We start from the raw sequence: 15,122 nt of genomic DNA, 5'->3' as shown, positions 1-15,122 counted from the left end.
GGTGCTCTGGATGAAAGCACAGTGAGGATTCTACACGCGGTGGTGGCCGAGAGACTGGTTTCCTTCTCCGAGTGGATTAATACAGTGGAGATTGCATGAGTGGCCCTGTATGATGGGAGAGGACCACCTTTCAGCCCAGGAACCAGATTTGATACTCCGGTTTGATTTCTTGGTCAGTGTGGGACAGTATTCCAGGTTTTTAGGCCTAGGGGGTCCAAAGATCTATAACGAAGCCCGAATCGAGATCTAGAAGAGGTCGGGTGGAAATAGGATTCAGACATCATGGTTAAAAGGACAACAGAAGAGGGAGCAATATGTGGGCTTCAAGAGTAAACACCCATCCCCAACGAGGTGTGACCGTGCTGCAGCAACACAGGGAACAGAGGGTGTCACTATGGAACAGTTTATGGCCGCCGGCCATCAGGTTGTCAAGATCATCACTTGAGACCAAGATTCAAGAGGTGGATACGGATGTTTCCCTCCTGCGAGCGGATATGCAGAAGGTGAAAGAGAGGGTCGCTGAGGCAGAACAAAGGGTCAGTGACATTGAGCACTCTCTGATAGTTCTGCAGAATAAGAGGAGAGGACTGGCAAGGCTACGAAATTGGTGGAGGATGTGGAAGGTCGATTCAGGTGTTGCAATGTCTGGATGGCAGGGGTTCCCGAGGAAGAAGGCGGTCAATGCATGAAGCTTTTTCTGCATAAATTGTTCCTGGACACCTTTCGGATACGAGGGTTCTCTAAACCGTTCATGATAGAGGGGGCACATAGGGTGCCGGGAAGATGCCGCAAAGACACCCACCTCCAGGAGCCCCTCGGAGTAATTCCGAGACAGACGCAGTTTTACAGGAAGCTTGCACGACTGGGGCTTTTAAATTGGGCTCTGCCAAGATCCTGATTTTACCAGATTTACAGTGAGGAGAAGATTACGGGAAGCAAGCATAAAATATATGATGTTTTTCCAGCACAATTTAAGGTGATGGAAATCCTTTTCATTTCAGTCCACGCAGGAACTTTGGGACTTGCTGGAGAGTACAAAATTTGAAAATTGAGTCAAGGTGTCTCGGACGTGACTTCAGGGAATATCACGCCGGAACGTGCATAACTGGTGAACGGCTGGATGGGAATAGTGGTTTTACTTTCCTGCAGCTGAGGCGGGTGGCCGAGTTGCCTGGCTTTACCAATGTCCGTGACCGCACACACCTTGGTATTTGGAGTGAAGGTGTGGGGACCTGAAGATATTGTTTGAAGGTGGGGGGGTTTAATAATTTAGGATTTGAGATGAGTGGAGTTGAGGGGTAGGTTGATGGGCATAAGGAGAAGGGTGGACTCGACGTGGGTAGGGATATTTGGGATTTGTTGGTTATTTCTCTGTAGGGCAAGGCAAGGGAGGAGGATTAGTGAGGCATGCGATAATCAGCAGTGGTGGGGAAATTGGGGTATTGACAAGTGGGACAATATGTAACGACGACTAGTAAAAGTAAGGTTCGGCTGGTAAAGTGGAACGTCAGGGGGCTGGGTAGGAAATAACTTGAAGGGGTATGGTATCCAAATTGCCCTCTTGCAGGAGACGCATCTCCTAGACATGGACTTGGAGGACCTGCAGCGGACATGGGGAGGAAGAGTATACAGAGTTAGTTACTGCTCGTTTGCGAGGGGGGGGGGTTCTCATGTGGAGTGCAAGAGGGACACATTAGTACTGACAAATGCTTGCGGATGCGGAAAGAATATCCTTCGTTTTAGTTGGCAGTTTGGAAGGACATGGAATTTGTTTGGTCAATTCTTATGCACCAAATGAAGATACCGATGTACACTATTCAGAACCTTGTGGAATTGTCCATGGGATATAGGTTTAACCTTCTCCTTTGGGGGGGTTAGAGGGAGATTGGATAGGTCGACCAGAATGGGTCCCTTTAAACAATGGTCCTCATGCTCACTAAAGACGGCTTTGACAGACCTTGACGTGGGTGGAGCTATGGAGGGAAAGTCATGGAAATGATGAGGGTTACTCTTTTTGTTCTAGTCCCCACAGAACCTTCTCCAGAGTAGATTATATGTTGGTAGGCACTGAGGTTGAGGGCGGAAAACTTACAGGATGTGAAGTTTTGGGAGACAATACAGCAGGAGATCTCTTCCTTTTTAACATAACAAGGGCTCCATAGACGACGACGGAATGATCTGTGAAGCTTTTAAACTAACAATAAAAAGGGTTTGCATAGCCAATATGGTGGAGGTGCGCAAGTAGCTGCATGATACTTTGCGCAGATCAGAAAACGGTTTGGGAACTCGCATGGGGAGTAAGCCAGAGGGACTCCATGTGGAGACAATCTCTCCAGTGAACTTGGATATCACTGGGAGCTTCTAGAACGGCTCCAGAAGTACGAATACAGTCAATATACAGTGCAGATTCACTGTGGTGGGGGTGGGTGGGCTTGGAATATGGCAGTCTGATCCCTGGCATGGTTGATTCAGCAGGAAGCCCCGAGATCAGTCGTACACATATTTATGATAAAGTGGGCTTGTTGCAAGAAGGGATCGATGAGGTATTTAGGGAATATTACCAATCTCGATACTCCAGCGAGAATACTGTCAGGTTCCCATTAATTATCTCTGCTAAAAAGAAGTTCCAGGTATGGGAGAACTGTGCTTGTTGAATGATTTTAAGTTTGTTGGCAAGGGTGGTAACATTGGGGCTAGGATACCTTTTCCTTAACATTGCCTTTTCAGGATACAGGAGTGGCCCCAACTGAAAATGGCGGGCATACAGAGCAGCAATGATTGGCTCAGAGGTGTCTGTGGGGGGTGGCGACTGCATGGAAAAGCCACAGGTGACTATTAGTGAACCAATGGGTGTCAGGGGTTGGGCCGAGATGGAGATTTTACGCATAATGCAAGCATTGGAACAGGAGGAGGGGATTGCCACTGACGGGGCCATTTGTTGAATGTTCTTATGATTCCCCAGGCGATACCACCTTGAGGTGGAGAGGGGTTTTCACAGAGGGATGGTGTGGGGCGTCCTGGGTGGGTGCTGCTAGGGAAGAGGGGATGGGAAGTGTGGTTACGAGAAGGGGCGGAAGATAAAGTGGCAGGGAGGAAATGGGGGCTGATAGTTGGGTACAGAAGGGGGAGGAATAGCCTGCATTGGAAAACGGGAAGAGGAGGATTCCTGGGGAGGAGGTGCAGCAGATATTGTATACCATTGTTCTGGAAATCAGTGGAAGTGTCACAGGATGTATGATTGATGTTAATGTTTGAATAATGTACTTGTATCACACCTACGTACTGGTTAATAAAAAGATGTTTTTATTTCAAAACTTAGTCCAACTCCACCCACTGGTCCCAAAACATCCAATGCATTTGTGGCCAACACCTAGATCGGTAGATGTTTGCAATTTGCGATGGTCGGACCCCGCCCAATTCTTTACCTGAAAGCAACGTCCCTATATGCCATTGTGGTGGACACCAACAATTTCACAAACATGGGGCGTCTTCCCATATCTCTAGGCGTGCCAACTTAGGATCCAGCTCCAGCTGCATCGGTTATCCCGGTTATGATCTTGTTAATATATCCCCATATATGCTTCCCAGCCGTTTTTTATGTATTTTTTGTCCAATTCTTTGGTCATATTAAAGTATTTCAAGACCTTCAATTTCTTTTGCGAGCTGTGCTAATTTTGGGTCTTTCTATGGATTTTTTGTCTCCTAGCTGACCGCGGAGAGTGCGGTTCACCTTCTCCTCTTCTTTTGCTGCCATACACGGCGCGCACCGTGTTGAACCAGCACCACTTTCACAATTGTGGCGCGCTTCTGCTTAGGGGCGTTTTCTAAGCAGATCTGCTGCCGCTGGTGGCAGACTTCACTGTTCATTGGATTTCGGCTGTACCCGCCTGGGAGATGAGCCTGAGCAGCCCTTTCTGTTGGCACGGGTTAAACGTGCCGGAGGACCCCGACTATACGGTAGGTGCTTTTCTCATGCGCTTGTTGTTCTCCCTCGTTTCTTCACTCGAACGGCATTGTACCTCTGTCTATTCCACACCAGCTTTTTTGTTGCCTCTCTATACTGCTGTACGGCACTAGCTTGGCATGCTGCGGTCCCGACTTTGACCTTAGCACATGTTAGCTCGCATTTTTCTAGATCTTTTTTGCTATTTATACATATTTTTTTTACGGCTTGGTTAGTAGTGGCTTAAACATGCAGGACGCCTGGGCAGCAGCACGGCTCATTCGGGCCAAGGATTTGTTTAGCGAACAACAGGAGTTGCCTATTTCTTTGCTCACTACTGGGGGAAAAAAGGCTACCTCGTACTATAGTGTGGAGATTACCTTACTCAAAGATATTGAGAAGCTGCACAGGAAGGAGATCTCGAAATGGTGGGAGGAACACTCACTGCAGAACTATTTGGATGTTGGACGTATTCCTCGAGGATTGCGCATTATGACAATGCCATCATTTGAGGACCAAGACCCCTGCATGCTTCAAGAATGGGGGGAAGCTAGCAAGGGCTGTTCTGCCCATTTTCTTACCATCTTGGTTAAATATGCAAAATCTGATCGTGGACTGGCTCTGGAAGAACTGGATAAAAAGGAAACAGAACTTAATAAAGTTCCCAGCACAGAGGAGGGTAAGCAATACGTATAAAAAAAATCAATGAGGCTCTCACTATATATGAAGATGACATCAAACAGCGCAAACATCGTAGGTTTATAAGGGATAAACTTGACTATGACACTGGCAGGATATTCACCTTTGCCAAATGCTTTGATTCCTTGCGGAAACCTGTCACTAAGTCTGCATCTGCTGCCTCTGGCGATCCTGGCACTACTTTATCTGAATCTGATGCGTCAGTCTTGAAAAATGAGGAACCTATCGTCAAACTTAATTTTTTAGACGAGATGCGGCTACTCTGCCAAGATGGGAAAAATCAAAAACGTGGCAGAGGGCAGGGCAAGCCAAGAGGAAGAGGCAAAGGACAGAAATCCCAAAAAGGACCCGCCGAGGCCGCCGTGGGAAACGGCTTGGGCGCAAATCAGGAGGGCAGAGCAATGCGCTCTGGAGCGAAAAAATAATTACCAATACTATGAAGATGTGCCAAATAATTAATCTGACCTTCCACATACTTACGAAGTCTCAAACCTCGGTCCTCTCTCTTGGGCTCAATTTCTGCCCCACCAAGGCTTTTGATTATGTCCAAGCTCGTCTAGATCTTGACAAGTTCTTTCACAAGATCAAGCTTAAGAAATTCTTCATTATAAACCCTACTGGTGTGAAACCTTCCGTTTCTCGGACCGGTCGTACCAACCTCCTCATCTCCGATATCCCATCCCTTCTGGATCTAGCCAGTCTTGAAGACACCGAGTTTGATTCTGCCAATGTTGATTTTACTGGTTTTGACATTGACCCTTACTGGGATGTGCATACAAAACTCAAGAACAAATCCAAATTCAATCCGCAATTCCCCGTGGGTGGCTGCTTGGAAGCCTTTTATGATTTGTGTGTCAATGATCTGAGAAAACTACGGACTAGCACTGACAGGATTAAATATAATCTCACCGCATCACAGTTTAAGGCCATAGGTGAATTACAAAACCTGCCCAATATTGTTATTAAGCAGGCTGATAAGGGGTCGAACACTGTCATTCAAGATAGAGTCCATTATGTCTCTGAAGCCAACCGCCAACTCAGGGACCGACTGTGTTACGCTAAACTACTCAAAAATTCTTTTCACGATATACAGTCAGAACTAGGCAATCTGTGCACCAAGTGGGCTAATAATGGGCTTCTAGATGATGATCTTGTTAAATTTCTTGTTCCCTCCAGTCACACCATCCCAACCAATTATTTTCTCCCGAAGACACACAATCTCTCACTCACCCACCAGGAAGACCTATTGTTACGCTTTGTGGTTCCCTTCTTGAGCATTTGGCCCAATTTATTGATGAGTCTTTGTTTCCTTTTGTTTCTGTTTTGCCATCTTATTTGCAGGACACAAGGGATTTTTTACAGCACATTAATGATATTCCTTGGGAAGAGGGTCTTCTTTTGGCCACCCTCGATGGGTCCCTGTATACCTCCATTGACCATCAGGTTGGGATGCGGGCCTGTCAATTTTTTCTGGAAACACGCTCATTGAATTTTCATGGCCACAGCTCTATGATTCTGGAGATGTTGTTTTTCTGCCTCACCAATAATATCTTTCTGTTTGATGGCACTTTCTACCGGCAAGTCAGGGGTACTGCTATGGGCAGTACCTTTGCCCCATCGTACGCGAACCTGACGATGGGTTGGTGGGAGGCCACATTTCTACACGATTTACTTGCATCCAGCTTCTCCACCCAAATTGTTGCCTCGTGGCGCTACATCGATGATGTTTTTGTAATATGGAAGGGGACCGTCAGTGATTGGCAACTTTTTGTTAGAGCCATCAATACGAACACGGTGAATTTATGTTTTACTGAATGTCACAGTACCACTGAGGTTATTTATCCTGATGTGGTGGGAACCCTGGATATTTCTGGTTTCCACACAGTTCTCCACAAGAAACCATCTAACACTGGTTTACCCTTGCATGCCACCAGCTGTCATCCGGGGCCATGTAAACGCAGTATTCCTTACGGCGAATTTATCCGTTACCGCAGGAATTGCACCGACTTGGCCTCCTTTGACCAGCACTGTGCCCGAGCTGCCTCCGACTTTCTGCAACAAGGTTATACCAAAAAGAACGTTGAAATGGCCTACAATAAGGCCAGAGGACTGTGCAGGGACAAATTACTGCATGGCATTCAACCGTGCAAAACTGTTACGGATGACGAACCTAGACTCACTGTCTCCTTCGATAATGCCTCCAAGAATGTACGTAGGATTATCGAACGACATTGGTGTGTTTTAACTTTGGATCAAGATTTATGTTCTGTACTTTCCACACGCCCCACCATCACGTACAAACGAGTACCATCGCTCATAGACAAGTTGGTCTCCAGCTTTCTGTCACCCATTGATAAAAGTCCATTTGCTTCCAATTGGTTGGCGGTATCCCCCATTGGCTTTACCAAATGTACTAAATGTAAAGCATGTGCCCATGCTTCTCCCTGCAAATTTTACTTGCATCCAGTTACTAAAAGCAAGCAAATTATCAATTATTCCATCAATTGTGACACTACCCATGTTGTTTATGTTCTTTCATGCCCCTGCAGGAAGTGGTACGTCGGAAGTACCACTGTCAAGCTGAAACTCAGGATTCTTCAACATCTCAGGGCCATTAAAAACTCTGATCCGGCGTACCCCATGGCCAAACACTTCGTGCAGGAGCATGCAAATGACTTCAATTTGCTTACTTTCTTTGCAGTGGCATACATTCCCATTAATCCCAGGGGTGGAGACCGCATTTTAAAGCTCAGACAATTGGAGACACGATTCATTTTGGACCTTGACACCAAGTTCCCCAATGGACACAATCTCGATGAGGAGCTTTATACATTCGTCGGGACTTAAGGCCGTTGCCTCTCATTTTTTTCTGTGTTATGCTCTCCCTCCTGTTGATCTAGCTCGATTTTTCTTTGATTCCGGGGTTCTTTATCTCCATTTGCTTTAATATTCTTCATCCTTGGCCTGTTTGAGTTATTTTACACTGTATCTTTTTTTCTGGTGTCCTTGTATTTATTTTTTCTTGTATTAGACTTGTGCATGTTTATTTGTCTATCTGCTGCCGCACGATTTGATTGGACTTAAGCACCATTTTGTTTTGTTCCTACTATCGTTATAAGTTGTCCTTTTATTTTTCCCATTCTTGTGGTTCCACCTTCTCCTTGGTGCAGCTTCACAGTCGTTGATTTTTGTACTTCTGTATTTAGTATATTTTTGCTAACATCAGATTATTCCGCCTTTCCACTACTCTACTAGGATCTGTGACTCCGGGCATCATTTATTTTCTCCTTTCTTAGTCAGCCATACACTGTGTGATTTTATATGTGTTCTTTGCTATCATTCCGGCTCTTGTTTATTACATCTTTCGAGGTTGCGATAATTTCTTTTAATGGTGCTGACACTTTGCAATTGTTATAATTCCTGATTTTGCATTAATGGCCCCGTATATTTGCACACTAGTATGCTGCTTGCACTTGCACTTTACTACCATTTTAAATAGGGCCATTTTTGCTGTCTCTTGCATTGTCTTAGATTTGCATATTGCTACCTCGTTGCAGCGCACTTGCGCTCCATACCTATGCTGCTATTATATGCATTTGCACTTTATTCCATTTGCCCGAATGCTGCTATCTGCTTTGACACATACTGCCATTGTCACTTTTGTCTTGCATTTTTGCACATTAAATTGGCTACTAGAATTGCTCTTAATATCATGCTCATCTCATCGGCATTTGCTATGAACATCTATGTCTTGATGCTCTAAATTGATTTCACTGTTCCTTTGATGTGGTTGCTAGACGCCAGGTTTACTTCCATTCCATTTTATAATTTTATATAATGGTTTTATTCAATAGTACTGTGTATTTAATACTTCCTCGACTGTGTCTGTGCATCTTTGATTATAACTTTGTACTATTATATTTGGTGGTACCCTGGAACCTTGGTCCTGCCCTACATGGAAGGCGTGCTCTAGTGTCTATTTTATCGTCTATCCACTATCCTTTCATTCTTATGTAATTTGCGCTCGCTTTATTGCAGGGCCACTTGGCCATTCCTTTTGTTCATTGTTTGCCATTACATTCCAATATGGCCGCCGCCTTCCCCGTCTGTGCAGGCACCTATGTTGTTCCAGGGAAATAGAAGAGGGACTATTTTTGGTTAAACTATAAAAGTGCTTTAGTCCTTCTTCTCTTCACGTGAACAAGCACTCAGTTGAGTGTGAAACGCGTTGTGTGTGGGTCGTGCATACCGGCGTCCTGCCTCTGTTTTTGTTGCCGCTTCCCAGCCGTTTTTTATGTATTTTTTGTCCAATTCTTTGGTCATATTAAAGTATTTCAAGACCTTAAATTTATTTTGTGAGCGGTGCTAATTTTGGGTCTTTCTATGGATTTTTTGTCTCCTAGCTGACCGCGGAGAGTGCGGTTCACCTTCTCCTCTTCTTTTGCTTCCATATCCCCATATATGTGTATGCTGTAGCATTGCCAGAGACTTTGCCAGTATAAGTATGGCTCTCTCATGTTTAGACTACTAGTAATCCTGGCAAGTAATACTGCTCCAAATAACTTTCTCCCAGTCTAATGATGCCTCATTTACAATAACCCTCTCAATGTAGTTACCAACCCATTCCACAATATTCATAGCCAGGCTCTATTTCAGAAAACAAATTATTAGTTTGTCACAAACAGTTTCAAATGGTTTCTCCGTTGGCCGGTATATCATTTCTCAGAAGGGAATACGTTTGTATTGATTTGAGTGTTCTGTAAAACAATGTTGGTTTAAAAAGGTTACCTTATTCCAGCTCCTCACATTTTATTTCCAAGCTGTATGCTCTCCCTGTTTAGAGAAAGGTATGCATTATCGGCATATCGGTGCTCTGCTAGTGATCCATCTACAACGGCAATGGAGACGTTCCGTGCTAAAGGTTGCGATTGTGCCCTCTAGAAGAACAGATTTGCGCTCCAAACGTATATTCAGTGCCCGCCAAAGTGGAAAACGTCCTGTCGTCATCACTACTACATGCTGGTCTCATCGACGGCTGTGTCATGCTCCCTTATCTCAACTCACTGGTCCAGCAGGCCAGGTACATCAAGTCACCTGTGTATCCTTATTCCATACACAAGGTCCTCCATGACATCTGTGGCTCCAAAATGCAATACCATGTTTATGACTTCCACACAACATTCCACGGACATGACGTGACCCAGTGTTCCAAACAGCAGCTGTGGCGCATCAAATTAATGAGTCAAAAAGGGAAAAAGAAAGGAGAACAAGAGCAACAAACCTGATCAAGAGGACTCGCTATTGAGCAGAGCAAAAACACCTCAATTACCAAAAGGGCAGCATTCATAGCAGAAATTGTATAAATGAAATACTTTTATTAAAGTTAAGGTTATGTCCAGTACATCTACTGTGTTCCTCTTATGCTCCAGTCAAGCAGATCAGTCTAGTAGCTGGGCCATGGAAACGGATAGGCAAATTGACATTTTATAGAATCTGCAAATGTCACTTTTAGAGTGTTGCGACAAAAAGGGAAAAGGCCAATGGAAAACACACATCATCTCTCTGGCAAAACTCACCTGAGTGCCTGGAGGTTTCTTCAGCGTGATAGTTCGCGGTAGGAACTGGGTCAGCTCATTGTTATAGTCAGGATGGTAAATTCTCTGAAATGCAAGACAGAAACCTGGTCAAAAGGACCCCCAGCAAACCGTCTTCTGGAAATGTGCTGTTAGAATTTTTAATGACGATGTCGCACCGCTGGTGACAACGAACTAAGTGTGGATTACTGGCCTGTTGTGCAGTTACTTTGAGCAAATACAGCACTGAGTTTTGGTGATTCAAAGGGCACACTATGTTTTTATTTGCTTTAGCAGCCTCTTCAATACTTTGAATTTAGATATTTAGTTTGGGGGTTGGGGGTAGGACTAATGCAGAGGATTTATCCAGGCCTATGTTTGTTAAACCTACTGGCCAAACAATTGTAAACAGCAGCCACCACGGCTGAAACGTTGGTCTCACTATGTGCCCAGAGACTAAGCAGTTGGGAGCCTTAAGCTCCCAAGTCAAACTCTCAGAAGGGCTTGAAACTGCCAGGGCAGATGTAACATGCTCACTGCATCCCCGAGTAATGCAGGGCTTGAAACTGCCAGGGCAGATGCAACATGCTCACTGCATCCCTGAGTAATGCAGGGCTTGACACTGCCAGGGCAGATGCAACATGCTCACTGCATCCCTGAGCAATGCAGGGCTTGACAATGCCAGGGCAGATGCAACATGCTCACTGCATCCCTGAGTAATGCAGGGCTTGAAAGTGAGGGGAGCTGGGGGCTATTTAGCTCCTGCTTGTTGTCTAAAAGAGCCTGGTAAGCTTGACACCAACAGCGACCAGGAGCTACTCTGGCTCCCCAGGCCAACTGATGTTGAACAAAAACACCTAGTTGGATTTATCTCTGTGCATTTGGGGCAATCTATAAAGAAACATTAGGACACATATGTACAACATTTAAAGCGTAAGGGGTCATAAATAATGGGCCACATGATATGTTTGCATCTTATGTGGAAGTTAGATTTGAGGAACGCTATGCACTAGCTCTTCGTTCCCAAGTGGCATCTCCTGGTCATTGGCTAATGTTGAATACCGAGGAGCTACTTTTAGCTCCCGCTTATCCAATCGCAATTTCAGTCCCTGGTAATGTGCTCCATCCTGCCACCAAACTGGTAACCAGAGCTGCGCATGTGCACCTCACAAACCAGATCAGACTGTACCAAGGAATGGGTTTGGCAGGGTTGCTGCAGAGGCAGACCAGTGAACCCACGAAACAAATGCTGCAACCACTTATGTTACAGACGTCTTATAGGGGGGCACATCTGTGTAGGCATTATACTTACAGCACAGGCAAAATACTTGTTATGTTCTCTATATACAAGTAGATAGAAATTAATATACAATTCAATAATTATGCATGCAGCAGGTACAGCACAATATTGGGGCATTAATGGGGAATGGACAATGTGATGGATGATGGGTGGGTTATTAGGTGCAGTTGGAGAATGTAGAGATCGTCATGATGTCGGGAGGAAGGAGTTAATGACCGACTGAGCGTTCATCTAGTTCCACGTAGTCAGGATATGTCTGGCTGATTTTAAGTTAATGATCGATGGAATAAATCTAGGTAAAAAAAAAAAAAAAAAGAGCACGGGTGAGTGCATGGTGTCCGACAGTTGTGTGATGAAGAAACCCCATTTCCTACATTAGTATTGGGAGGAAGTACATATTTGTGTCATGCCCATTACAAAGTGTACCCACTAGCAGAGCCACTGCAAATAGAAATAGAAGATGGACAGAGAAGACTCAGAGTCTTGCGGTAGGAGAAGATTGAAAGTACATGGGATGGGAGACAACTGCATAAAGAGGCGCTAAGAGACTGGCACACAGCAAGGCACTGAGCCAACAGTAGGTCAACGAGAAACCGTTTGAAAGAAACCAGACATGCAAAAGATCGTCACTGAAGAATACCGCATGAGAAAGACTTCTGAGCAGTTACCCAAAGTGCGAAATGCTGACCAGTCAGTGGGAACTTACAAACAAAGTCACAGAGAGCGAAAGTACAGTTTACTGGTAGGAACGAGAAGGTGAAGTCCCTGGAATGACTCTGATGACAAAGCGTTGATTGAGAGAGAAAGGCAAAGAGAATGAGCAGCATATGAATAGTGGGAAACTAAAGTTATTGAAGAGGTAAGGAGGTGGTGGAATGTGAACTGAGCAGAAGATGGGCATAACACAGACGAAGGAAAGAGAAGAACAGCTTCATGTCAGGGGAGTTGTGGTTCATGACCATAACGTGAAGCAGCACAGACAACTGAAAGAAACCAAAAAGCTCCACATTGCGAGCTGTGGTGAGAACATTCGACGCTGCCTAGCGAAAGTGAACCAGGAATGTTGGAAAATGTTACTGGATGGTATGTGCAGTGGACCATCAATAAAAATAGATGCGACATTGGTAAACCCCTCCTGGGAAGATGAATGAGTAGCAGCCACCCACTGCAGGGGGTTGATCGCCTGCTCTCATTATTGATGCGCAGTGACAGGTATATGCTTTTCCCTACCCGTACCACAGCCCCTGCTGGGGGGTGGCAGGGTCTTGGACACTCCCGTGGGGGTAGAGGGAAGGCTCTGAAGGTAAGGGTGATAAGAATCATGTCAAAATGTAAGAAGAAAGTGATCAGAGGAAGGGCATGGAATGGAATGGCAGTAACAGAACAAATACTAAAAAACAATTGAGAAAATCAGGTCAATAGAGGAGCCCGAAAGATGTTTTGATGACAGGTGCTTTGTAAGGGATTTTCCTCTGCTCGTTTATGCTCTTGTTCCCTTCAGCTCAAATTGTTTGAGAGTTTATAGCCTCATTTGCAGATCAGGTCACAGCCCACAGTTGTATTCAATTGGGCCTCCCTACCGTCAACCACTACTTATGCTCACATGCAGCGCCACATTTTCCTGCAGGGTCACAAGAAGGTTACAAATGCACAGGGAACCTTCAGCGCACAGAACCAATATAGAGAGTACCGTGCAACTATACACATGCTTGCAGACCATGGTGCAGGGAATAACTGCTTTGCTACCCCTAGGCTATCACATTCTTCATGCACTGCCTTGTAGATTCCCCATGTAATCCGAGGACGCAATCACTGTAGAGCATACCAGTCCACTATGTATTAAATACAATTTGTTATGAAGTGTATGGTTGAAATGCCATGCAATTCTGCACTCTGAGGCAGCTCCCACCGATTATGAGGCAAGAGAGCTTATTATAACAACTGTAAAAATACAGTCACTGGAAGGGATGTGGTTTTAGTCAAAGAGCACATTAAAGCAGACGTCAACACTATCAAAGCAACACAAGGAACAACTGAAATCGCCATACCCACAAGTCAGAGCTCCAGATAAGCTGTTAAAGTGGGGCTATTTTACTCTTTAAAGTTGGGAGTAAAAATTTTAAAACCATGTTTATTTTTGGTTTGAAGGCATACAGGTAATTTCACCGTAACTATTGTCAACAATAATCACTTAGGTTCTGCGTTTGACTTGTGTTCATATCTTACAGTTCGTAGGAGTTTGCATTACCATCAAGGATTTCCAGTTTTCAATCCCCCCCCCTCCCTCCCCCCCCTTCCCCACTCACCCTTTCCTTTTTCCCCCCATCCCCTATAAATCCCTCTCCCCCCCAACTTTAATCACTATTGTACACTTCAGACTATTTAAAATCTTTTCCTGACGTTAGTGTCTCAATGTCTTTATGTCTGGGAGAATTCAGATTGCATGCGTGTTCCGGAGTAGGCGGGGTTTGAAGAAATGAGCTTCTCTGTCCCGTACATGTTCATGGAATGTGTTCCAGGTAGTTAAGAATCTTAGATATTTACCAGTACTGATAGCGCATATCTTCTCCATGGCCATTACTCCCCAGATCTTGATCCACCACCACTGAGATTGGGCCCTCTTTGTTTTTCCAGTTTTGTGCAAGGGTCATTTTTGCTGCTGACAATAGGTGAGTAATAAGCCTGGCTGTCGTTCCTGACATTGCATATTTACCTTCTATAGGGACTCCTAAGAGAATTGTCTTCGGGGATCTCGGCAGTTCAACCCCTGAAATGTTCTTTATGTGGCTTAGTATTTCCTTCCAGTAGGTGACAGCGTTATGGCATGTCCACCACATATGGAATAGGTCTCCTTCTCACCACCGTTCTCCAGCAATTTGGTGAATATGACTGATTTTATGAATGCGGTTCGGGGACATATACCATCTGATGCACAGTTTGTAAGCGGATTCCTTTATCATGGTGCATCTGGAGGTGCTGTGTGCACGTGCCCATACCTTGTTCCATTCCTCCTCCGTTAGTGACTCTTGCATGTCTCTTTCCCAGTTCATTTTGTATGTGAGATTGTTGGTCGGTTGGTTGTTGGAGAGCAGTCTGTAGAGTCTGGAGACCCCCTTCGCCGTGTTGCCTTCCTGCAGCGACCGTTCTAGGCCTGATGGCATTCTCGTGCCCGCTCTCTTCACCGTTGGGTGGGTAATCCAGTGCCTTATTTGTGCACATCTATAGCGCTCATTTTCTCCTATATTGAATTTCTGCTGGCAGTCTGTGAAGAGTAATGGAGAGCCGTCCTTGTACATGTCTTTCAGGTACATAGTTTCAGCCCCTGACCAACCCACCCAATACCCTCGCCGAAGACCCAGTGTGAAATCTGGGTTGTGCATCAGTGGCGTATATGGTCCCATTCCGCTCGGAATGCGTTTCTTTTTCCGGGCTTTATCCCAGCTTTGCAGTGACCATTTCGTCATTTCCCTTAGCGCACCTCTGCTCTCTCGGTTTTCTTTTCTCAGGCTCAGCAGGACTATTAGGGGAGCCGATTAGGCCGTTTGTTCGATTCTACAACATCCTTTATGGTTCTCTGGTTTTGCCCATCTCAGCATTGGTGCTAGTT

At 45.1% G+C, this 15,122-nt stretch overlaps 1 protein-coding gene across 4 annotated transcripts in view; it reads right to left on the bottom strand.

Annotated features, from left to right (window-relative positions):
* Nucleotides 1-15,122, bottom strand: part of PDZD11 (PDZ domain containing 11) — a 175,416-nt gene that overhangs the window by 146,442 nt on the left and 13,852 nt on the right. For 2 of the 4 annotated variants that reach the window (XM_069612454.1, XM_069612455.1), the window contains one exon: nucleotides 10,219-10,302. The exons of the other annotated variants lie outside the window; for them this stretch is intronic. In XM_069612454.1, the coding sequence (XP_069468555.1) occupies nucleotides 10,219-10,302 (84 nt within the window). The remainder of the gene's footprint in view (nucleotides 1-10,218; nucleotides 10,303-15,122) is intronic. 4 annotated transcript variants of the gene reach the window in all.

This window comes from Ambystoma mexicanum, chromosome 5p, assembly GCF_040938575.1.
Source record: "Ambystoma mexicanum isolate Mex_15411 chromosome 5p, UKY_AmexF1_1, whole genome shotgun sequence".
NCBI classification, from domain to species: Eukaryota; Metazoa; Chordata; class Amphibia; order Caudata; family Ambystomatidae; genus Ambystoma; species Ambystoma mexicanum.
The sequence above is the reverse complement of the archived record's forward strand: the minus strand, read 5'-3'. Positions and strand labels throughout refer to the sequence as shown.